Source organism: Spermophilus citellus (assembly GCF_964194105.1).
Source record: "Spermophilus citellus genome assembly, chromosome: 9".
Classification (NCBI taxonomy): Eukaryota; Metazoa; Chordata; class Mammalia; order Rodentia; family Sciuridae; genus Spermophilus; species Spermophilus citellus.
Genome location: NC_138191.1, coordinates 15392222 through 15419070, shown reverse-complemented (window position 1 = coordinate 15419070; position 26849 = coordinate 15392222). Strand labels below are relative to the sequence as shown.

The 26849-nt window shown below is 39.3% G+C and overlaps 1 protein-coding gene and 1 pseudogene across 2 annotated transcripts in view; one reads left to right on the top strand and one right to left on the bottom strand.

Moving 5' to 3' along the window:
* The first annotated feature begins 1869 nt into the window (after window positions 1-1869).
* On the top strand, window positions 1870-4874 carry LOC308655383 (M-phase inducer phosphatase 2-like). Its single transcript, XM_081305493.1, is given in 2 exon segments — window positions 1870-3457; window positions 3460-4874. Coding segments are annotated over 2 exon segments (1716 nt in total). The 5' UTR covers window positions 1870-2070; the 3' UTR covers window positions 3789-4874.
* Window positions 4875-10093: 5219 nt separating this feature from the next.
* The window catches only part of LOC308655900 (transcription factor JunD-like), a 315440-nt pseudogene continuing 298684 nt past the window's right edge, over window positions 10094-26849 (bottom strand). The window contains exon 2 of the transcript in view: window positions 10094-10642. The product of the transcript in view is annotated as a transcription factor JunD-like (transcript). The remainder of the gene's footprint in view (window positions 10643-26849) is intronic.

The following is a 26849-nucleotide window of genomic DNA, read 5'->3' as shown; positions in this document are numbered from 1 at the left end:
AATGAGTCCCAATCTGACTTCTAGAACAAAAAAAAGACACATTGGGCGAGCACAGATAAGAAAAAATAACATAAGAAAAATGTCCTGGCTTGTCTTCAGATACAAAGACATATAAAGCATTAAAGAAAAGTTTAAATCACACATACATATGTGTACACACACACATACACACATGACCTACCAATTTCATTCCTAGCTATATTTCCAAATTCACTGAAAACAGATATTCAAACATTTGAACATGAATATCAATGGCATCGCCATTTCCACCAGGAAATATATGAAAATGCAAATTTCCTTCAAAAAAGATAAACAAATGTGTCTATGTATTTATATGTATCCATGTCTGAGTAAGCACATGTACATATAGATATATTCATATAAACAAATATATATCTCTATATAGCATCTATATATATGTATGAATATTATTACTCTGCCATAAAAATGAAGTACTGAAACAGGCAACCATGTAGATAAAATCTCAAAAATATTAAGAAAAGTAAACAAAATGAAATTTTACCTGTGCTATAACTACATTTATATTATATATCCAAAACTGGAAATCATACAGTTAAAAAGGAGAGAGTTGGTTGCCAGGGGCTTGGAAGGCATGTAAGTGAGTGGTTGATTAACAGATTACATAATTTATTTTCAGTAATTAAAATGTTTAAAAGAAGGTAATTTTGGTAATTAAACCACAACATTGTAAATGTCACTACTTAACTTATTTTTTGATGGACACTCTTATGAGAATTCAACCTCAATAACACCAATAAGAAAAAAAATCTTGAAAACACTGAAGTCTATACAATTATAGCTAGAGTGACAGAAATCAACTATGGAATTGGACATAACTTCCTCATCCTTGTATTTGAACACATGACCAGAGTAACTGCATTATGTAGAACCACAAAAATAGAATCCTAATACAATAAGTCATACTCCATGTATGTGTAATATGCTAAGATATATTCTGTCATCATGCATATCTAAAAAGGACAAATAAAATAAAATAAAGAAACTATGAAGTTATAGTCTCCCACATGTACTCTGCATCACCAAACTAAAGCATGAATGGTTGCACTGGATACCAGAATTCAAGAGCCTTCTCTGTGTCAGGCAGTCTTGTTGATTCATTATTTACTTTGTCCTTATCTTTCCAGTATCTTGAGTCCTGACTGGAAGACTTCTGGTCTTACAGATGAGTACACTTAGTTTGAGGAATGACTGATTGTTCCAAGGTCAACATCTATGTAGACTAAGGCTCTGACAGTCAATTTGTGTGATTTACAATCTACTGTATCATGTATTACAATACAAAGTCAGTCTGTATTATTGTTGTTTTTTTGTTTTGGTTTGGTTTGGTTTATCTTTTTTCCCCTGGTAGGAAGAGGAAGTAAGAGGTATAAATTACAACAGGGGACCAAAAATAATCTGGATGATTCTTGAAGGAAATTTGGATTTTCATGTATTTCCTAGTGGAAATGGTGATGCCATTGATATTCATGTTCAGTGATTATGGTCACTGTTACACTGGTAAATAGGTATGTCCAATCATGACAAAGTGTGAATTATATATGTATAGTTTATTGTATTTTAGTATTACCTTAATAAAATTGTTTTAAATTTGAGTGAAAGAAATAAACATGTTTCTAAAAAAAAGTATCTTTGGAAAGCATAGGAAAAGATGGCTGAATATTATATGTCATTAAGGAATTACAAATTAAACACACCTATAAAAATTTACAAAATTTCAAATCTGACAATATCAAGAGCTGGCAAAGATGGGGAACAAGAAGAACTCTCATACGTTGCTGTTGGGATAACAAAATTGGATCGAGAGGTTTCCCCGGCTGCAGCCTGAGTCCCGCGTCCCTCCACCCCTCCCCACCCTCCCCGCATCCCTTTCCCCTTGGGCTCCCTCGCTCCCGGTCCCGTGGCTCTTCCTCCCTCCCTCCCTTACTCCCACCCCGACCCGCTCCCTCCCTGGCCCCGGCCAGCTGTGCTGGGCTTCTGTTGGTCGCCTTGCGCCGGGCCCTGCAGCCAGCTTTTGCCCGCCCCGCCGCGATGGAGGTGCCCCAGCCCGAGCCTGCGCCAAGCTCGGCTCCTAATCCTGCCGGCGTACGCGAGAGCGCCCAGCGTCCAGGCCACCTCCCGGGCCTCTGGCTGGGCACTCATGGTCTCCTGGAGTCCCCGGAGCTTGCGGTCTCTAAGTCTCCAGTCACCACCCTGACCCAGACCATGCACAATCTCGCCGGGCTCGGCAGCGAGAACCCAAAGAGTCTGCCCTTTCGAAGCCGGCTGACACACCTATCCCTGTCAAGGCGGGGATCTGAATCTTCCCTGTCATCAGAGTCCTCTGAATTTTCTGACGCAGGTCTCTGCATGGATTCCCCCAGCCCTATGGACCCCCAGATGGCAGAACAGACGTTTGAGCAGGCCATCCAAGCAGCAAGCCGGATTATTCGAAATGAGCAGTTTTCTATCAGACGTTTCCAGTCCTTGCCGGTAAGGCTGCTGGGCCACAGCCCTGTGTTACGGAACATCACCAACTCCCAAGCACTGGAAAGCTGGAGGAAGAGTGAGGCAGGTGACAGAGCTGCCGGCAGTCCTGGGGAAGACAAAGAAAATAATGGATTTGTCTTCAAGATGCCATGGAAGCCCACACATTCCAGCCCTGCCCATACTCTGGCACAGTGGGCCAGCCGCAGAGAGGCCTTTACCCAGAGGCCAAGCTCAGCCCCTGACTTGATGTGTCTTACCCCTGGGCATAAGATGGAAGTAGAGGAGCCCAGCCCCTTGGCTCAGTCCTGCTCTCTGACCCCTGCTGAGGCAACTACTGAGGAAGATGATGGATTTGTGGACATTCTGGAGAGTGACTTAAAGGATGATGAAGCAGTTCCCCCAGGCATGGAAAGCCTCATTAGTGCCCCATTGGTCAAGACCTTAGATAAGGAAGAACAGGACCTCATCATGTTCAGCAAGTGCCAGCGGCTCTTCCACTCTCCATCCATGCCCTGTAGTGTGATCCGACCCATCCTTAAGAGGCTAGAGCGGCCCCAGGACAGGGACATGCCTGTCCAAAATAAGCGGAGGAGGAGTGTGACCCCCCTGGAGGAGCAGCAGCAGCCTGAGGAACCTAAAGCCTGTGTCCTCCGCTCAAAGTCCCTGTGCCATGATGAGATCGAAAACATCCTGGACAGTGACCATCTTGGGCTAATCGGAGATTACTCCAAGGCCTTCCTTCTACAGACTGTGGATGGCAAACACCAAGACCTCAAATATATCTCACCCGAAACGATGGTAGCCCTGTTGACCGGAAAATTCAGCAACATTGTGGAGAAGTTTGTGATTGTGGACTGCAGATATCCCTATGAATATGAAGGAGGGCACATCAAGACTGCTGTGAATTTACCTCTGGAACGGGATGCTGAGACCTTTCTGCTGCAGCACCCAACATGCCCTGTAACCTGGACAAGAGAATCATCCTCATTTTCCACTGTGAATTCTCATCTGAGCGTGGGCCCCGCATGTGCCGATTTATCAGGGAACGAGACCGTGCAGCCAATGACTACCCCAGCCTGTACTACCCAGAGATGTATATCCTCAAAGGCGGCTACAAGGAATTTTTCCCACAGCACCCGAACTTCTGTGAACCCCAGAACTACCGGCCCATGAATCACGAGGCCTTCAAGGAGGAGCTGAGGACCTTCCGCCTGAAGACACGCAGCTGGGCTGGGGAGCGAAGCCGGAGGGAGCTCTGTAGCCGGCTGCAAGATCAGTGAGAAACCGGTGCCAGTCCTGCCACCATCCTGGCCCTGTGAGGCCCTGGTGCCTATTGTACCATGGGCCTTCTAGAGGCCTCAGGTGCTATCCAGGGGAAAGACAGCATGGGTGTCCTGTCTGTCTGCCCCTGATTTCCCTTGTCTCACTCCAGTCATTTTCCATACCCTGGTGATAACACCACCCCGGGAAGACCCCAGCCTGGTGGGTTAAAACCAGGTCAGAGGAAATATTTTGTGTTCAGCAGGAACCTTTTTGCTTTTCTTCCTTCCTGTTTAGGTCAACTCTTTTGTCTTCCTGGTCCAGAAAAGTCCCTTTATGTATGTGTCAGCTGAGGCTGTTGGGAGAGCCTTGCCCCTAAGGACGAGGATGGGCCAGGGCTGCCCCTGCCTCTGCAAGAATCATGGGTGTGTCTGCACGTTGCCCCTTTCTTTTTCCTGTCCCTCTGTCCAAGCACCTCCAGTGTAAACATAAGCTCTTACTCCTTCCTATTGCAGTATTACCTGCGTGCTTGATTTGTTTGTCTAACTTTTACCTGTCCCAGGACACAATCACTGGCTGTGTAGTCTCCCCCTGTCCAGTTGGGGTTAGAGATTCAAACAGCAGTTACCCCCTGGTCCTGGCTTTTGTTGCCCCAGAAAGGGATGTTATTATCTTTGGAAGCCCCTGAGGAAGGGGCTAAGGCCTGAATCAGGAGACTACTGGAGGCCCCAATGCTGTGAATCCTAGGGCCTGACTGGTCAGAACTTGCTGCTGTCCTGTCATGGATGGATGGATGGATGGATGGACTGTGGGCAGGTGGATGGCCATGAATGCATGGTGCCTTGCACACACATGTGCATATAAATTGAGTGGAAGCATTTTGGTGAACATGCTAGCCTGTGGCAGGAATGTATATGTGAACAAAATGTCTTTACAATTCATTTGGAAATATTCAAGAAAAAATTGTTCAAGAAAAAATGTGGAAGCAGCTAAACCAAGGACTGAGCAACCTCTGGATTCTGAATCTCAAAGTGGGGGAAGGGTTGTGCTTGAAGGCCCCATGAGACATCTGTTAAGGCCTTGGTTCAATAAAGCACTGAGCAAGTTAAAAAAAAAAAAAAATTGGATAGCCACTCTGGAAGACAGTTTGGGTAGCTTCTTAAAAATCACAATATACAATTAATATGGCCCACTAATTATATTTCTCAGTATTAATTCAATGGAACTGAAAACTATGTCCACAAAAAACCCACATACAAATGTCTACAGCCTCTATATTCATGATTGCCAAGAACGGGAAGCAGGTAAGAGAGACTTCAGTAGTTATTTACCTGTTATTAATGTAAACACTATGATACATCCATACACTGGAGGGTCATTCAAAATTTAAAAAAAATAAAATTTACTATCAAACATGAAAACACATGGAGGCATCATAAATACATATTACCAGAAAGAATATATTGTCTGGAATGCCATATTTGTGGGATTCCAAATTTATGACTTTCTGGAAAAGTTAAAACTTAAAAATGTTAAACATTGCCAAGAAATCAGGGGGAGTAGAAGATGCTAAAGAGGTAAAGAACAAGGACTTCTGGCGTGGTGAATCTACTCTGTAAGATGCCATCATGGTGAAAATTGACATTGTTCTTTGTCAATGCTTAAAAAAATGTAAAATTAGTGTTTTGATAAATAATTAAACTATTTATTGTCATTAATAATTATTTAATATCATCACTATTGGCAAAATATTTTGCTTTTGTGCTTACATCAAATGTTTCTCAGTAATATACAAAGAAAAAATAGTGGAAACTCTGAATAAGGGAAGGCATATGGGAACATGGTACTAGGTGCTTCATTTTCCTGTAAATCTATAACTCTCCTTAAAATAAAGTCTGTTCATTAAAACAATGAGAGAAGGCTTGGTGATTTTCCTAGCCTCAAACATGCCCTGCCTTAGGACTGGCCCTCAACAATATAATTTGTACTGAGAATAAATATTTCCAACAACCTTCTTTTCTTTCTTCCTTTTCTTTCTTTCTTTCTTTCTTTCTTTCTTTCTTTCTTTCTTTCTTCCTTTCTTTCTTTCTTCTCTCTTTTTGTATATTTTTCTGTGAAGTGTTGCTGGTCTTTTCCTACAAGAAAGTCAAGAAAATCTACGTTTACAATTTTCATTATCTTTTTAGAGAACAGTGAATATAAGAAGACCTTAAAGAAAAAACTAGTACCTTACATTCAAAAGATGCTTATACATCAATAAAAAATGATTATTTATCACTCTGCTCCATAGGTAGTAATTCTTTAAATACTAAGGAAAATATGTTCTAAACTTATTTTACTACACATGAGAAAATTATCTGAGATTTTTTTAAGTCCACCTCACTTTCAATATGCTACCTATAAAACGAGAGTACTTTCTTTTTCTACTCAATAAATATCTGGTTGAAATAAATAAAGATACTCCAAGTAAAAAGGTGTGCTGATACACATTAAAGGGCAGATAAATTATGGGTGATATTACTGAGAAACACGGTCCTATTGATCAGATAAATAGTAGGCATTTGGTGATACTGAGAGCTCCATATTTTTTCTCCATTTTTTTTATAACTTAATCCTTTCCATGTAGATCTTGCATTGCTGGGCAATGGTAGTTCCTAACTAACACTAAACTACCAGAAACAGATAACAGGGTCTGTGAGTCATTTCCATCCAGATCAAGTTCCATTATGCTCACAACAATATTAAGTAGAGTTGGACATGATCAGGGCCAGTCAGGATCTTCCCTTACATTTCTCAGCCAAGGTTAACAGAAAAAGCTTCTCATTTTGGTTTCTAGATGGGAAAGAGAAAATCCTGCATGATTGGTATCCACGGTTCCTTTTTTTTTTTTTTTTTTCACAGTTCTTAAACTACCTGCTCATGGCTAAGCTGGACTGTACAGTAGTTGAATTAATTATCTTCATGCACAGATTGGTTCACAGTGACAATGTATATCTGCTAAATATTCAATATGATGGGGGTGAGAGAATGAGAAGATGGACTACAATGGAAAGGGGAAATTGGAAGAAAAAGTGGCTCCCTCAGGAAGAAGGTGCTTTAACCTGTCTCCATTCCCAAATGAGAAAAACCATTAGTCAAATTTCTTCCTTCCTTCCTTTCTCTCTTGTCTACTTTCTTCCTTCCTCATTTCATTGCTTATTTCCTTCTTATCTCTCATTCTCCATCCCTTCCTTGATTTCTAAGAGAAGATGTCTCAGCTCACTCTTCAGAAACTAGTCATTTGGAAGATAAAGCTCTATGGGAGGCTTATCCATTTATATTGGGTGTCATTACTCTAAATTGTTTTCAGTTGAAAAACCTGAAAAATATATTGTAAGAGTATACGCACTCACATGAACATTAGTTTGGGGTTTTTAAAAATTTATTTTCTAATACAACAAGCCATACATATCTGGGTTCTAGTGAGAGGCCTTACATTGTTTTGCTAGGAACAGAACAACAACAACAACAACAAAACACAACAACAGCAATAAAAACAAAGTTATTTTCTATCACATTACTGACTTTTCTGTAATAAAAGCAGATATAATAATTTAAAGTTATTTTTTCTTGAAAAATATTTAAACTTTCAAAGAAATTTTCACTGATTTTTCACCCAAATATCAAAGGATGATTTTGTTCACTGATAACTTTAAAGAAAAAATGTTTTTCAAAGACAATTCAAATTCATTCAATGAATGACAACAGACTTTGGGTGTTCGGGTAAAGAAAAGCATTTTCTATAGAAATTTTTGTAATTTTAAAGGAGAAAGTTAACTGGATCATCAGAGGACAGCTTTGCCCCAAATATGTGCATCCATACATTGATGTTAGGATGGTCAAAGCTTGGGAAAAAAGGAAATTTTTCTTGAAGACTCAAAGCCCTGGGTACCTACTTCTTTGTACCCATGAGTCTTTCAGGCATGGAGTGACTACTCTGTAAGAGGTGCCAGAGTTAATGAATATTTCAGCATTATTCAAAGTGTAGCCATTTATCTGAGAAGACTTTCTGTTATTACTGAATTTATTCATGGGAAATAGTCATTTTTTCCTTCTTGGTCATAGATGTGTCAAAGACAGTTTAACAAGTTGAACTTGACAGTTCCTTCTACCACAGTGTGGTTTATTAGTTTCCCTTGAAATGAAGCATTTTATTGAATTTATTAAAAATATGTGTGTAAACTATTGCCTTCTACTTTGTCCTCAGTAGAAAGAGAACTGATGATCTATTTGCTTAACTTTGTTGCTTACAAAACATCTCTAGGGTTCACATTTGGGTTTCCAGCTAAATTCAGCATGACTATTTATGAAAGTGTTCCTCTTATTTCCCTATTTCTTAACACTGTGATAATATCTTATATTCTCCTACTTTATAAACACCTAAATATCTTAGTGTAGTAATTATCCCAATACACACATGAAAACTGTCCATTCCACTTTTCATGGAACTTAGCTTTTAATTCAGAATTATTTCATAATCTTCATTCTGCTCTTGTGGGGCTCTGTCACCTCCCTTGACTGATCCTCATATGTTTTATTTACTTTAAAGGTTTTTACATTTATTGTAGGAGCATTATGTCAAGAGTATGAATAACATTAAATTTCATTAGAAATAAATTTGATGATATTGGAGAGTTAGAGTGTTAAAATATTTTATCCCATCATTTCATACTTCCATGTAGAGACTCTGATAGAAATTATAGCTACTTTAAGTGTTGTATGGATCAAAAATTTAAGATGTGGGCTAAAAACCTTGAGTAAAATACCCAAATTGGAGTCATGGCTGTGTTATTTAATGAAATTTTACCAAGTGACCACAAAACCATGGATACACACACACACACACACACACACACACACACACACATGTTTAAAGAAAGGAGTCTTAGAGGTGTCAGTCTTCTCCTGGGGATCACAAAAAATGTCTAAAAAATATTGTTATTTGATGACTAAGATTTGTCAAAGCAGTATAATGTTAGGGTAGGCATTTCTCCTCTAAAGCATGAAGTCTTGAGTGTATTACATTAATTCTCCCAAGCCAGGGTTTATCACAAGCCTAACAACTAAGAAAAAAACCAGTATCAGAGGAATTCTCAGCCCAGTTCTACAAGAAGTTGAAAAAAGAATGAACATCAATTCTTCTAAAATCATTTTATGAAATAAAAAAATAGCAAAACCTTCTAACCTCATTCTATGAAACTAATATCAACCAGACCAAAAACCGGATAAAGACACATCAAGGAAAGAACATTCAGATCAGTATTCCTGAGGAACAAACATGTAATAATTCTCAATAAAATTATGGCAAGCAGCATACAAAATCATATTAACATGATCAGTGGGGTTTGTCCCAGGGTTGGTTCAACACATGGAAATCAATAAACACATTTTTAAAGTAAATAGATATAAAGACAAGAATCAGAAAATTATCTCAATAAGTGCAGAAAAAGCATTTGACTAAATACATGGTCAAAACACTAGAAAACTATGTATAGTACAAATATATCTTAACACTATCAAATATAAAAGCTGTCTATGGTAAACACAAGGTAAACTTATTCTCTTTCTTTCTTTCTTTCTTTCTTTCTTTTTTCTTTCTTTTTGCATAGGAAGACTTTACATAAAACAGAAAACTGGGAGAGCGTGAACAAATGATTACCAACAGGAATGTGGACTTCTAGCAAAACAAAAACAAAAGAACAAAAAGGGGTAAGGGGAGGGGTGTTGGAAAGACAGAAGGGGATAGCGAGAGCTAAGAAAAGACATACTATTTTTTTTTCTTCTTCCCATTTTTTTTAAAAAAACCAACACAAGGAAACATACACGCATACACAACCGTTTCTATGAGTAGAACCATAAATAGGGCAGAATCGAACATTCTGCTTTTCTCTCTTCCAAAGGCAAAAAAAAAAAAAAAAAAAAAAAAGTCAGGCTGGAGGCTGCTCCCCACAGAGCCCCCTTCCACAGCGATGTGTAGCTGTGTACGAAGGGGTAGTCAGGGAGCGAAGGTTTGTGCAACACAGGACAGCCTCACTGGGAACACAGGCAGCGCAATGGGGGAGGGGGTCATGCACTTGCCCCACCCCATGAGCAGGGGGTCCCCGCTTGTTGAAGTCCAGGGCGCCCTCTCTGAGTTGTGGGCACCCACGGGGATATCCCTGGGGACCCTGCCCTCTCCAAGACCAGTTGCCAGGGCTGCATCCTCTCCAAGTCAGGGGCGCCCACCCCCTCCTCCGTGAGCCCGCCCCTCAAGGAGGGGGTCCACACATGCACCCGGTGCTCGGGCTCAATATGCAGGTGCCTGATGCTGGAGCAGCAGCTGGCAGCTGATGTTGACGTGGCTGAGGACTTTCTGCTTGAGCTGCGCCACCTGCAGACTGGCTCTTGAGCGTTTTCACTTTCTCCTCCAGGCCCCCAAGATGCGCTCCAGCTTGCAGTTGTGGCACTTGGAGGCTGTGATGCAGTTGAGCAGCTGCTTGCGTTCCACCTTTTTGCGCTCCTGCGGGTCCATGTCGATGGGTGACAGCCCCTGGCTCTCCCCGAAGTTTGGCATGTCAGACATCCTCTGTGGCTAGTCCTTGAGCACTGCCAGGTGCTGCCCCAGTGCCGTGGCGGGGGTGGGGGTGGGGTGCTCCGTGGCTAAGGGGACCATCGCAATGCCCCCAGCATCCCCAGCGCCACCTGAGTAGCTGCTCAAGTTCCCATAGACCGCTGCCTCAGTCGCCTCCACGAAGGTGCTGCACTGGATGTCATGCCAGGGGGGTCCTCCTGTGGCATCCGCAGCAGCGGCTGCACCCGCGTCTAGCTGGTTCTGCTTGTGCAAATCCTCCAGGGCCTTGACAAAGTCCTTGGTGAGCTCCTGCTCCTCACTGGCCGCCACTAGGGTAGAGGAACTGCGTGCCCATCAGTCTGGTGATGACCAGCCCATTGGACTGTATAATGAGGTGCTCGAGCTCAGGAGAGCGGAGTTTGAGCAGCTCCAGGTTCGGGGAGGAAAGCAGGCCGTGGGGTGCACACCTGGCTGGGGGCGCCGTCTGCATGCAGGGGGGCCGTTGGTGCCTCCACTACCTGCTCTTTCTGGCTCAGCCTCAGCGCGCACTTTTTCCTCTTGGTGCCGGCTGCCACAGTCCGCCCCGCCAGGGGAACAAGAGGTCTGGGGACACTAAGTTGCTGCTGCTGCCACTGGCGCCACCAATAGGCCGCTCAGCGCCCCATCGCCATAGAACAGTGTTTCCATGCTCCACCTCCCATGCTGCTGCGCTGTTGGGGGTGGGGGGGAATGGCCCGTGGCCTCCCAGGGGCCCGCCCCCCCCTTCCCTGTCACTGGGCCCTATGTCCACCCAGGGCGCCTCCGCTGCACCTGGGTCTCTGATAGTGGCGGCATTATTATTATTATTATTATTATTATTATTATTTAAATATATTTTAGTTGTCAATGGAGTTTTTATTTATTTATTTATCTATCTATCTATCTATCTATCTATTTATTTATTATGCTGAGGATTGAACCCAAGGCCTCAAACATACCAGGAAAGTGTTCTACCACGGAGCCACTCCAGCCCCAGAAACATTATTCTTAAGGGAGAAAAATTTAAAGCATTCCCTCTAAAATTCAAAAAAAGTAAAAGGATGCCCTTTTTTTGCCACTTCTATTCAAACATCCTCCTTGAAACTCTATCCAAAACAATTAGAAGAAAGAATTAAAGATAAATGAATAGAAAAAGAGGAACTCAGACTATCACTATTTGCTAATAATATGCTTCTATATTTAGAAAATCCAAAAAATTTCACCTGAAAACTTTCTTGACTAATAAATAAATTCAGCAAAATAGCACAATATGAAATAAACACCCATAAACCAAATGCATTTCTATACTTAATCCATGAATCCACTGTAAAAAAAAATTAGGAAAACCACTCCATTAACAATGGCCTCAAAAAAGAAAAAGAAAGAATAAAATAAAATACTTGGGATCAATCTAAAAAAAAAAAAAGAGGTAAAATACCTCTACAATGAAAACTACAGAACACTAAAGATAGAAATTGAAGATCTTAGAAGAGTAAAGATGTTCCATGCTCTTGGATAGGCAGAATGATCTTGGACAAAATGGCAAATCTAACAAAATAGTTATACAGATTCAATGCAATTCTTTTTAAACTCCCAATGACATTCCTAATAAAACTAGAAAAAGCAATTATGAAATTCATTTGAAAAATAGAAGAGACACAATAGTCAAAGCAATTCTCAACAAAATGAGTGAATCAGTAGGCATCACAATACTAGACCTTAAACTATAATACAGAGAAATAGTTAAACAAAAGTACCCAAAGACATGTAGACCATGTTATTATGTTATTTCATTTTATACCCTTTCACACTTCTTGAATAAGCATTATCTTATAAATGAAGCCACATCACAAGCTAATAAATTTATACATATTTATTTGCTATCAAGTTAAAATGATTATTTCTCCATGAATTATGCTGTAATTGATAATAATTAAGAAGAAGCTTAATTTAATCTACCTCCCCATCCCTCGTACAAATTTCTCTCTAGCACTTCTGACACCTTCATCTATCATACTGTGATGTGATGTGATCCAATCTGAAACATTAGTGTAAAACACTGGATGGTATCTTCCAGAATGGTTCTATAAAACTCTGCACTGGGCTGGGGATGTGGCTCAAGCAGTAGCGTGCTCGCCTGGCATGCGTGCAGCCCGGGTTCGATCCTCAGCACCACATACAAACAAAGATGTTGTGTTCGCTGAGAACTAAAAAATAAATATTAAAAAATTCTCTCTCTCTCTCTCAAAAAAAAAAAAAAAAACAAAACAAAACAACAACAAAAAAACTCTGCACTAACATTTGCTCAGCCTAACAATTTCTTAAGATAATGAGATATTTATTCGTCATTTTTTTGTTTCACCCAAACTTGAAAAGCATCTGTAATGATTAAAATAAATATAAAGTGAATATCTAAATTACTTTTCATAAAACAAACAAAAAGTGATAGCAGTTATCACATTTTCTAAGGTCATTAGTAACTTTAGAATTTTTAAATATGACTTTTACATATTTTTCAGGTTTGTATTCCTGTTTTAATAACAAAAGCATAAATACTTGCTAAGTAAGCTTAAAAATAGTCTACATTACAACAGTGTTTTTGTAGGCCTAGGTGGACAAATGAAAAAACTAGGCTTAAAGAGGAGATTCCATGTTTCAAGTTAGGGGAGGAAAAAAAAGTTTATGCCACAATTACTTTCATAATTTCAATTAATATCTATTTAGCAATTGTCTTAGAAATATCTCTTTTGAAAAACAAAAAAAAAGCTTCTTCATACACTTACAAAAAATTCTTCATAAATCTTTACATAAGTGCAGCCACTTGGCAGCATAAATATATTTTACCCCAAGCTTATATCATTTCATGATTCTTTTTGAAATTGTCATCCTTGACACATTTATATTCAGAATATTGTCTTTAGATTACATATAAATAGTTTTAAAATATATACCAAATATTCTTGTTAACCACATAAATTTCCAAATGAAGAAAACCTGTCTAGCATTATACAAATATCTTGAATGTGAGATAAGCAAGTACACCTTGAAATAATGCTTAACTAATCACAAAGTGACGATTCTGTAATAGATTGCTACTATTAGTCAAAAGTAAATAAAACTGTCATGATAAGATAAAAAAAACAAAGATAAATAAGCAGTGATCACTGTTTTGTCATTAGAGAAAGTAATATCCAAAACAGCTCAATAAAAAAGGAGGGAAAGCCCACAGCTGTACAAGTAAAGAAGAGGCCTGGTCAAATCAGTACTAGAAGCTAGACAATTCAGGGATAAGAGTGACACCTAAACATCTATCGAAGAATGGAACAATGGGCTGCCAAAGAGAAGGCAAGTGTTTTTAGGTTCCGGGTATGACACATACTGAAGAAGAATATCACATGGGCAATGGCTGAAAAATAACCAAGCTATTCTCAAAACAGCTCTTTATTAAAGACTGAGTTAGGAATATTAAGTGAGGATATTCTTTTCAAATCATTGGTAGTCTTAATTAGGTCACTTAATATGCAAATTGTCCCAGCAAGTATAATCAATTGTGTCTGAAACTTTAATGTTTAGAGCAACTTAAATTCTAAGAAGCCCAGGAAAATGTCATGCAAACATGGAGACAGAAGATGGCGATCTACATGTCAAAGAGTGCACCTCAAAGAAATTCATTCCAGAAATTACCTTGATATACAAATTCTAGAATTAGGACAAATAAATTTCTGTGTTACCCCATCTGTGCATTGTCTTACAACAGCCCTGTGAATCTAATGCAGCCCATTTGGACACACATACACTGTCTCCGCCCCCTGGCTGAATGATATACAATTGGATCACATCACCTTTCAACAGCATTGAAAGGCTGACCTGCTGCAAGAAAAGGCATTTCTTACTATAATATTCTTAAGGTATGCAAAAACACAGCTCCTGACCTGATGGGGATATAGAGATTTATGGTATGGCACAGTAATACAAAATATATACTATTTTACCTCCTTCATTAGTGTAACTCTCACTTCTCTTTGTGTCAAATCTTTCCTGGTGAAAATGTTTGTATACAAGTTTTGAAAAGAACTAGGAGGCCAATGGAGTTGACTGGTACATGGGCTACCTGGGGCAGGTGGCTAAAACAAAAACAGTAACATCACAAAAGAAATATTCAGTGCCCAACAAATACTGACAATGATGTGAAAATGATTTTTCTGTTATTTCTACATGTATGTAATCTGAATATCACACCTATGATGTTGTCAGGAGAAATAATACAGTCCAGATTATTTTGGAAAGGGCATGTAGGTCATTCAAGTGGTAAAGTTCTAAAAGTTTAGAGAAGTCCCCATCTTGGGTATTTGTTCTGGCATATTCTGGCCATCTCTGGGTTTTTCCTGTGGAGACAATTCTCCAGAAGGCTCAGCTAACCTCAGACCACAGATATCATTGTGGGTTTTGTGATGTACTTGCTCTTTCCACAGGAGACAGAATTAAAATGTAGCTTTTTGATGGTCTACAAGAAGCTCTGCAAAGAGTTTGTCTTACATGTAGGACAACAATTAACACTTACCATCATGGCTGTTTCCACAGGAGTCTCTTCCACTGAAAATTTTTACACACAGATTAAAAATAGATGAATATATGCATAGGCCTCCATACATTGGATTACATAATAAGATCTTTGGATAATTATTTCAGTAGAAAAACTAGAATCCAATATTTAAATATCCACCCTACCACACATGTCCTGATAACCTAATTCTGCCATTTAAGGTGCCCACAATTACTGCCCTCCCCTCCCCCCAACACACAGAGAAGGGGAAGGTCTAAAGACTTTCCAGCTGTGATCCAAGTTAAGAACTTGCCTGGATTGCTCTTCTCTGGACTGCTCTCTTTTACCTGTAAATACCTCCTGATAAATAGTCATAGATCCTGGTGTGAAGGCTGAGACAACATGTAAATATTCTCAGGACATTTTTGTGCCTAGAACCCTGGAAGGTTTGCATACATCACAAAAACATATTTTTATCTTGTGCATCTTCATTTAAATGAGCTGAATAATGCTCCCTCTCTGGAATGTGTGTACCTGGTTACCAGAGTTCTAAGTTCTGTTTGGTTCTAATGCTGAGAAATTGAGGTTAATTCTTCAAAGTTTCATTACCTTGGCTACTTCCTATAATAAGACCACCACAAAACATACTTTAGAGTGCTGAATTTTTATCTCTTTATCTGTGTAAAAATACACAAATGGATGTGGTCTTTTAGTCTCTTGGGAAGTTGTTAATACATCTTATAAACGGACTATAAGGCCAGTGGAGTTGACTGCACAGGGGCTACCTGTGGCAGAGAGCTGAAACAAAACCAGTAGTAACAGAAAAGAAATATTAAGTCCCCAAAAAACCCTGACAATGATATGTGCACACTTTGGTGAAGGCTTCCAGCAGGCTTGGCAGGTGCCCTAGAGTACACTTGGACCTGGATGGCAACATTAGAGCCTGATTTTTTTTTTTTTGAGTTTAATATGGAGGCAGAATAAGAATATCAGAACAGAAGAGACATCATAGAACACAGACACGTGTACAACCCAGCTGTCCCTGGGCTCCCTTGCTCTCTGGTGAGGCATTGTTTGAGAGAAATACCTGTGGTTGCCACATGATGGCAGTTTGCACAGACCAAAGCAAACCTGAGCATTCTGTCTGGCTCCCACCACTCACCTGGATCTTGGGACCTGGGTGCTCACCTGCCTTTCTACAAAAGTCAAAAATACTCTGCCCAGAGGTGCATCCATAATTGCAGCTGGACACTCTGAACTTTACAAAACAAAACAAAAACCCCAGCATTACTAACTGCCCACCTCTGGCTGCTTGCTTTGATGCAAACAGAGCAGATCTGATTCAAAACAGAGTTCTGTATCTTGCTCCCCAAATATCAGGGGTGCAAAAAAAATCACATATTACAGACAAGACTTATTGTCAAGAGAGGGTCAAGGGTCTCTCTCTTCAAGGAAAAAAGAATATTTGGCTTTCATTGTGAATCCAAGAAAACTAATTCCAGATTTTTCTAATTCTAAGAATAACTCCATATACATGCCAATGAATAAATACATAAACAGGCACCTTGCTCCTCTCTGCCCTAGTTAAATGTGGGCTGCCTTGAGATTCCCTGCTCCCTTGGATCCCTTCACCTGCATATCAATGCAGCAGGTGTACAGTCCCTTCTGCTCCTCTTTGAAGCATCCTGAACTTCTACCTAATTATTTTGACCTTTGGCAGACTCCACTTGGGGAGAGATTCAGAAATTTCTGGAATAAACCTAAAGACATTTCATCATCACGCTATGATGCTATCAATTTCTTTCTATGTTCCTATTCACTATTTTTAAATTTATTTATTTTAGTTGTTCTTCTTAATTAAATATGACATAGAATTTATTTTGGTAAAATTATACAAGCATAGGAATTACTATTTATGATTCATAATTATTTGGGGCTGGGTCTATAGCTCATCAGTAAAGTGCTTGCCTCACACATGTGAAGAACTGTGTTCGATCCTCAGTACCACAAAAAAAATCAATAAAATAAATAAAGATATTGTGTTCATTTAAAAAAATGATTGATAATTATTCTAATTATACTATGCTTAAGTAAAGAAATGCATTTGGTTTATGGGTGTTTATTTTATATTGTGCTATTTTCCTAAATTTATTTATTAGTCAAGAAAGTTTTCAGGTGAAATTTTTTGGATATTCTAAATATAGAAGCATGTCATTAGCAAATAGTGATAGTTTGAGTTCATCTTTTTCTCTTCATTTGTCTTTAATTCTTTCTTCTAATTGTTTTGTATAGAGTTTCAAGGAAGATGTTGAATAGAAGTGGCAAAAAAGGGTATCCTTTTACTTTTTTTTGAATTTTAGAGGGAATGCTTTAATTTTTTCTCTTTGGATTCTTAACCATAAATTCTTGCAGATTTTAGAGTTATAAACAAATATCTTTAGCTCTCTGGTTTTCAGAATCTGGTATGTGGAGGGAGTCACAGAAATTCCCTTCTTCAAAGTAATGTTGGTTTCTGTTACGGACATTATTTCATGACTGATTTTCTCCTGCAGACAGCAGAGAGTTCAATAAAGAATGTAACATACCGTCTCCACTTAAGTCAGGCAGGGATGCAGGTTAATTTCTTTGTGAAAAGGAAAGCATTGGGGGTCAGCACAGTGGGCCCACTTTACAGAATTATTCCCTGAAAACCTCAGGGTCCCACCACTCACATCTGTCCTCTATCATTTAGCAAGAAGTAGTTTAGCCCAAGTCATAGTATGACTGATCCTTGGTCCCAAAGACTGGGCCCCAGAAAAACATGTTTCACCAGAGAACTGGATAGAAATATGGATTTTCAGGCTTCATCCCAGCCTTACTATATGAGACTCAGAGTGGCTCACAAATCTTAATTTTCATAATCCATTTAGTTGCATGCTTGGGGCTGAGAATCTATGCCCTGATTTGGACTCTCCTCCAAGAACAAGGTGTTTTTTTGTTTTGTTTTGTTTTTTTACTACTCTATAAAAAATATTATGGTCTCAATAAGTTACACCTCAGTAATCTTCATCTAAAATTGTCTAGTTCCAGCCCTGTTGTACAGACCCTGAGATCCAAGGGGCTGTATGGAACTCAACTGCTCAGATCTTCAGGGAATCCTGTTGCAATATCCCCTATTTAGATAGACCCTCAACAACACCACCCACAGCTAACAGTCAAATCCCTGTAAATGTTTTGATCTTTACTTCTCTTCCAGAGAAGAAAGCAATACCCAACCTGTTGTTTAAGAAGATTAAAGGGGGCTGAAGTTTTGGCTCAGTGGAAAAGTGTTTTCCTATCATGCATGAGGCACTGGGTTTGATCCTCAGTGCCATATAGAAATAAAATAAAAATTTTGTGTCCACCTAAATCTAAAAACATATTTTTAAAAGTTAAAAAAAATCTCTAAAGGCCATGTTACTGCACTGTAACCATGATTGGGTGGACCATGGTTTTCTTAAATGAAGATTCTGGATCACAATGTGCAGATCCCCACAATTGCCCAATAAGACCACTAGATGGCAAGAGTGGTTTTTTTTCTTTGCTAGTGGTGGGTGATTTGCAGGTGGATCTGGCTTCTCTTTGTTGCTCCCATCAGAGTCCCTGAAGTGTTCCTCACTGAGGCAGATTTTACTGCAGATACCAGGAAGTGATATGAAGCCAGAGTCTTTGACTACAGGGAGCAATGGCTATAGGATTTTAATAGAAATTTTTTTCAGAATGTTACAGGTCCTCCTCCACATATATGAGAGGCTGACAATTTCTCCACAGCCTGAAGTCCTGGTGGTGGCAGAGGTATGGTCACAGGCCCTAATAATACCAATCTGGAGGAGGAAAATGGAGACAGGATATTTTCTTCTCATGAAAAGTATACTATGGTTTTATGAACACCCAGAACATATGGCCTGCCTTCTTTGATGCTTTAAAGTATTGATTGAGAAGGTAAATGAGAAGGTAGGAGGATAACTCGAATTTGAATCTTGGGTCCAAGTCTAGCTCTACTCCAGACTATTGTGGCCTTTATCTGCTCCTGTGCCTCTTCTGCAACCCACATTTTCATCCATGGCAGAAGAGACTGTATGCAACAGGAACAGTGCTTGCACAATTCCCACATCCCAGGAGCAGTGCTCCTCCTACCCTCCCACTTCTGGCAGCCCTTTGTGTTTCCCAGCACTAAGATGGGAGGGCTGAACAGAAAGCAGGGGCTTGGGTGCCTCCCCATGACTAAAACCCAGGGGTGCAGGTTACAGACACAGTTGCCCTGGCCCTTTTGAGAAGCTGTATATGTTTGACATCGTAGTAAGATTGCCTTGGGTTTGTTTTAATCAGGTATGGGAGACTCACATAAACACATGGACTGTCACAGAGATCTACAGTTTTCCATAAGCAGAAGTGCAGAGCCATTTGGGAAGCTTTAGGGTTGATCAGGAGATGAGCATGTGGAAGGTGATGAAGAACATGGGAAAGAGACTTTCTTGTATTTGTACAGGAAGATGAGACAGCATAAGTGAATTTAGGGTTAGTATGTTATAATTTTAGTTATCTTTAGGGGGCATGGACCATCCCTGGTATTCTGGTATCCAACATGCTGTGATTAGATCAAACAAAGACTGACCTTGGATGGTAGGAGCACAATAGGGAGGATAGTGGTGGTATGGAAATTATATTGTTTAATTTGCACGTGGTGAACAACCTGGGGATTTGGCTAAATATCTCTAAGAATTAGCTCTCTCCAGAAGGTCATGACTGGGTGCAGTGGTCCATGTCTGGTTAGTGGTACATGCCTGTAAACCAAGTGACTCAGGGGACTGAAACTGGTGGATTGCAAGCTCAAGGCCAGCCTGAGCATTTTAGAGAGACCCTGTCTCACAGTAAAATTTAAAAAAACACATATAGGGATCTTGTTCAGGTATAGTAGAACAACTGTAGAATGCTCCTGAGTTAAATGCCCAGGACCTTCCTCTGCACCCAACACACACACACACCCACCCACACACACACAAGCAGTCTAAGAACTCATTCCCTTCATGGTCAGCAAAGCACCATTGTCAAAGAAAGAGCGTCCCAATAAAAAAAAAAGGCCTTGGTAACACAAGTACTGTTTATTTCCACAAAATAAAAGACAGTGACTCTGTAGGTGTTTCTAGCAGCCTCCTCTCTCCTCCCTCAGGCAAGGGTCTGTGTTTATAATCTTCTAGGTCACATGCTTCATGGACCCTAAGCAGCTTTGTGGGTGACTGCAGAGCAGCAAAACTCCTTGTTTTAATGGAGTATCTTCTGGTGAGACATAAAGCTTGGCCAGCAGAGCAGAGAATTCTGATGCCAGTCAACAATCTCTCCTCTGTCCTTTGATCCTCAATTTGTCACCAGGTGATACCTCCCTGGGGTGAGTTCAGGATGTTTGGGACAAGGACATACTACTCAGGTAGAAAGAAGAGGACAGTGGCCTGGATTTGCATGGCATTGCATCTCACTGGAGGTTTTATTCTCTCAGATGGCACTTTGGAAGGGGAAAGTGAAGCACTGCACAGAACACTCTGGAATGTGCAGGATCAGAAGTGAAAGGATTTCTTTGTAGGTGGCAAGATAATGTCCCAAGCCACCAGCTCCAGTATGGGGCTGCAGATTCTGATAGCCTGCATGTTTGTGTGTGTGTGTGTGTGTGTGTGTGTGTGTGTACATGTGAATGCAGGTGAAATGTTCAATGACTCAATGTGAATTCTTGGGATAGAAGAGGTGGAAAGACTACTTATTCAATGGGGTTCCTGCTTAAGAAGAATCTTGCCTGTTGTTCAAGCAGGGGCATCTGTCTTGACATTGATGACTGACCTGGGACTGGTAAGCTTTGGGAAGGATGGTAGAACTCTTTGACAGAGGTTTAGTAGCACCAAAATTAGACCCAAATGAATAATTCTCCTGCTTGCAGGCTTTAGGTTTCTTCTGATAATATGCTGTGTGTCTCCCTCTGCTCCTTCTTTTGTTTCTTCCCTCCCTTCCTCACCTACTGGGAGACAATAACTGTGCTTAAAGCACTGGAGAGAAAATAATAAATTAGAAAAATACTAGTTCTTTTTTGTGTGGAATATATGATCTACCCAGGGTTCCTGAGCCTTGGCATGGTTAAACTTAGAGACCAAAGACTTGTTTTGGGTAAGGGGCTTGCCAATCATGATGATGTTTAGTAATACTATTCCCTACCTTGAAAATCAGAAATGCCTCTAGAAGACCCAATGTCCACTGGGTGTGACCACTGCCATGGCTGAGAACTACTGAGCAGTGAGGCACGAAGCTTAGTCCACACCTGCAGTGGAGTTTGCATGGATGTCTCTGTGTCTACTTGGGGTCTGTTCAGGGACTGCTACTGCTCACAGAGTCTGGGTTAGTGGGACTTGCAGGGGGTTTAGTGCACACCAGTTGTGAGAGAGTAATTGACCAGAGGCTATCAAATAAAACCACCATCAACAAAGGCACCATCTTAATATAGTGAGATTATCATGCAGATATTTCTGTTACAGCAAAAGTCAGTGGAGGTATCTGTGCTTTAAAGCACTATGGTGATCACTCCGTAACTATAGCTATTGTCATTTGAAAAAAAAAAAAAACTTTCTAAATGATGCAATTGTCCAGACTGACACACAGCAAATACTTAGTCTGACTATCACAAAACCTGAGTCTCTTTGTCTTTTTTTCCTTTTTTTTTTTTTGTACATAAGATTAAACCAAGGTGCTCTCTACCACTGAGCCATTTCCCCAAATCTTTTTTAGAGTTAAGATCTTCCTAAGTTGCTTAGATTCATGTGAAATTGCTGAGGATAAATTTGAACCTGTGGTCCTTCTTCCTTACCCTCCCCTGCTGCTTGGATGACAAGTGTGCCTAGCTGAAGACTGAGTCTTCCAGAATCCTGAGAGAATCTGAAGTACTGCAGTGAAAGAGATTTTCTTTTACTTTATTAACTGTCAAAACCATCATTCCCTGGGAAGAAGAACTTTGAAGGTTGAGCCAAGGATGAGTCCAGGGAAAGGTTTCACTTTCTGAGCTTTCACAGTGTGGCTGGGGACGGACCTGCATTTTCCTGGGTGACACAACAGTATCCTTATTAGAGTTGCTGGTAGGATGGACTCATCAGTTCAAATGTTTTTCATTGACACCATTTTTTCAACCATTATTTTTTTTTCCAAATGTAACAACATTATGGATTTGTAAAGTGTGCAGGGCTGTGGTATTCTTTTAAGAGAAAAAAAAAAGGGCAGCTATGTTTCATCAGGTACTGGATCAGTGTTCTCTAAAACAGATCTCATATATATGCAAGCAGAGCCACACGTTGGATACAAAGACACACAGTGCTTCCCCTGGTCTGTCTAGTAAATGCTATATAGTATGTTCAGGGGTGGGTGAAGGGTACTGTGCTTCATTCTCATTTTTGCAGACCCTCTGGAGGCTCAGGGGCTCTAATTAATGGATGGAAGCTCAGGGGCCTCAGGGATCATGGACAGGACTCCTGGTGTCTATTCAGTTTAATCATTCAAACCCACTACATGTGTGGATTTAACAACAGGATGTGTTGCATTTTGCTGTTCAATATCTTTGTTTCTCAGTCATCTGGTTTCAAACTTGTAAACTCTGCATTTGATGTAGAAAGCTAAATTGTATCATGCAGGACATTTTAAAAGCCAGAATATGATGCCTGAAGTGACACAAAAACAACTTTTGAATGTTTTTATGGACACCAAATCCTGAGTAAAATCTTGTATCTAACTTCAGAGCAAGAGACACTGACTTCTGGATGTAGCGGTGAATGCCTCTCATCCATGTAGCTCGGGAGGCTGATGCAGGAGAATTGCAAGTTCAAATCCAGCCTTAACAAAAGTGAGGCCCTAAGCAACTCATTAAAATTGTGTCTCTAAAGAAATACAAAATAAGGCTGGAATGAGGCTTAGTGGTTGAGTGCCCCTGAATTAAATCCCTGGTATAGTACAAAAATAAAATAAATAAATAAATAAACATTGACAATGGACCATGCTATCCATCTGAGGTTATGGAAAAAAACTTTGATGTGATCATAGACTTCACTCATAAGATAGTTTTATTAATGTGTTGGTTTGGTACAAAAGTGGCCTTTAAGTTCAAACATAGCTTTTGAAAAAAAAAAGATTATTTTAATTCTATCAATACAGAGTGATTGAGGAAGGGGCAAGTGAACTGGAGAGGTTCCCAGGAGGAAAGAGGGCCAAGGTTCCAACTGTGCTCCCTGCTCACTTCCATGGGCTCCTGGGTCATAGCTGGTTGGGCCAGTGTGGGGTTTCATGCAGTCAGCTCTCCGAAACTATCTCCGGGCAACTGTAATGTTTCTTTCCAGTATGAAGTTTCTGGTGACCAATGAGGTGTGATCTCACAATAAATGACTTTTACAAGTCTATAGGTGTGTGAGGATGGTTTGAAGTATGAATCATCTGTTACGTGGTAACACTTGAAGCATACTTAACACTTTGCCACATTCATTACATTTATATGGCTCTTATCTAGTATGAATTTTTTGGTGAACAATGAGACTTTTCCTAATAGAAATAGCTTTTCCACATTCTTTGCATTTGTGAGCTTTCTCCGCAGTATGAATTCTTTTGTGTTGAGAAATGTGTGATCTTTGATAAAAAGCTTTGCCATATTCTTTACACTTGTATAACTTTTCCTCAGTGTTAATTCTCTGGCATGATCTTTGATTAAAAGCTTTGCCACAGTATTTGCCTTTGTATGGCTTTTCTCCCATATGAAGTGTCTGGGGTTGACTAAGGAATGATCTTTAATTAGAAGCTTTGCCATATTACTGACATTTATATGGTTTGTCCCCAGTATGAATTGTCTGATGTTTACTAAGGCTTGATTTTTTATTAAAAGCTTTGCCACACTCTTTACATTTGTATGGCTTTTCTCCAGTATGAATTATCTGGTGTTTAGTAAGGCATGCATTTTGATTAAAAGCTTTGCCACATTCTTTACATTTGTATGGCTTCTCCCCAGTATGAATTTTCTGGTGTTTAGTAAGGTTTGATTTTTGATTAAAGGCTTTTCCACATTGTTTACATTTGTATGATTTCTGCCCAATATGAATTCTCTGGTGTTGAGTAAGGCATGAATTTTGATTAAAAGCTTTGCCACATTGTTTACATTTGTATGCTTTCTCCCCAGTATGAATTCTCTGGTGCTTTATAAGGTATAATCTTCAATTAAAAGCTTTGCCACATTCTTTACATTGTATGGCTTTTCTCCAGTATGAATCCTTTGGTGTTTAGTAAGGTATGAATTTTGATTAAAAGCTTTGCCACATTCTTTACATTTGTATGGCTTCTCCCTAGTATGAATTTTCTGGTGTTTACTAAGATTTGATTTTTTATTAAATGCTTTGCCACATTGTTTACAATTGTATGGCTTTTCTCCAGTATGAATTATCTGGTGTTGAGTAAGGCTTGATCTTTGATTAAAAGCTTTGCCACATTCTTTACATTTGTATGGCTTCTCCCCAGTATGAATTATCTGGTGTTTACTAAGGTTTGATTTTTGATTAAAGAGTTTTCCACATTGTTTACATTTGTATGGTTTCTCCCCAGCATGAATTCTCTGGTGTTGAGTAAGGTATGATCTTTGATTAAAAGCTTTGCCACATTCTTTACATTTGTATGGCTTTTCACCAGTATGAATCAGCTGGTGAATAATAAGTCCTGAGTTTCCACTAAAAGCTTTGCCACATATTTTACATTTGTATGGCTTCTCCCCAGTATGAATTTTCTGATGTTGAGTAAGGCATGATTTTTGATTAAAAGCTTTGTCACATTCTTTACATCTGTAAGGTTTCTCTGCAGTATGAATTCTCTGGTGTTGAATAAGGTTTGATTTTTTATTAAAAGCTTTGGCACATTCTTTACATTTGTATGGTTTCTCCCCAGTATGAATTCTCTGGTGTTGAGTAAGGCTTGATCTTTGATTAAAAGCTTTTCCACATTCTTTACATTGGTATGGCTTTTCTCCAGTATGAATTTTCTGGTGTATACTAAGGTATGATTTTTTTTTTTTTGAGAGAGAGAGAGAGAGAGAGAGAGAGAGAGAGAGAGAGAGAGGAGAGAATAATTTTTAATATTTATTTTTCAGTTTTAGGGGGACATAACATCTTTATTTTATTTTATGTGGTGCTGAGGATCAAATTCAGCACCCCACACATGCCAGGCGAGTGCATTATTGCTTGAACCACATCCCCAGCCACTAAGCTATGACTTTTGATTAAAAGCTTTGCCACATTCTTTATATTTCCAGATTTTCTGTCCACTATGATTACTGTAGTTTTTAAAAATGTTTGAACAACACTTGAAGACATTTTCCCATTTCTTATATTTTAAGGTTTATCTTCACTGTAAAGCCTGTGGTTTTTAGTAACAGATGAATTTTGAGTAAAATGTTTTCTACATCCTTTACTTATGGAGGATTTATCACTGCTCTGATATACAATTGAGGAATCTTTAAATGCTTTTACATATTTTTGTAACGTGTAGGGATTCCCTCCAATATTAATTCTCTGGTGTTCAGGAATGCTTGCAGTTTTACTAAAAGTGCTTTCACCTACCTTATATCTGTAATTTGTTTTTTGGTTATGAATGCTTGGATAAATAAATTTTGGGCATGGGTTAAAATCTTTCTCACTTTTACCATTATAAAGCTCTTTAAAATGATCATATAGGTGTTTTCTAAGATTTAAATAAGAAGTAAATTTTAATGAGTTTTACAGAATTAATATTGTATTACACCAAAAACAAATGTACTGCAAATTACCTAGGGTAGAAACATGTCTATAGATATTGAAAGATTTATCATAAATATAGAGGTCTCTCCAAGTATCTACATCAGCTATGGCATAAATGGTAAGACAATTTGTCTATACTGTATAGAAAATCAACTCCTTATTACTTTATAATAAAGATAGATTAGAATACTGCAATCTTATATTATTGATCTGTAGACTTTTATCTAATGTGCACTCATGTAGAGATTATTGAAAGTTTTAAAACAATTGATTTTTAAGCATTTTATTACTGTATTGATTTTTTTCATTAAAATGCCAATTTCTAAATACAGCATCCCTTTATGTTCAAAACACTAGAAAAATTAGGGATAACAGGAAATTACCTCAACATGGTAAAAGCTATATATGCTAAGCCTCAGGCCAGCATCGTTCTAAATGGAGAAAAATTGAAGGCTTTCCCTTTAAAATCTGGAACAAGACAGGGATGCCCTCTCTCACCACTTCTATTCAACATAGTTCTTGAAACACTAGCCAGAGCAATTAGACAGACAAAAGAAATTAAAGGCATAAATATAGGAAAAGAAGAACTTAAATTAGCACTATTTGCTGATGACATGACCCAAAAAGTTCAACCAAGAAACTTCTAGAACTAGTAAATGAATTCAGAAAAGTGGCAGGATATAAAATCAATACCAATAAATCAAAGGCATTTGTTGAGGGCCACAGCTGAATCGGGATGACGCATGGCATTTTTGCCAGAAGTAGTGGTTGAGAGGTGACGCCAGCGAGTTCTCATGGAGTTCCCCTTGAGTTCCAGTTGAGCTCTTGCAGGAATTCCCAGAGAGTTCCCATTGTTTGGGGAAGTGCCAGAGGAGGGATATTTCTGGCTGCTGGGTCCTGGATGAGCCATGTGGTATGAGGGAGAAATTCCCAGGGAGCATGTGTAGAGTGTGCTGGTGGAGTTCAGAAATAGTTTGTTTTTTACTAATTTCTAATCTACTATAAAGATAACTCAACCCAATAAGATAACACAAAACAAAACCAAAACAGAATGAAACAAAAATGGAACAAAAAATTGTTGTATCAATTTTCCTATTTTCTTGACATGTGCATTTGTGGTCTATTT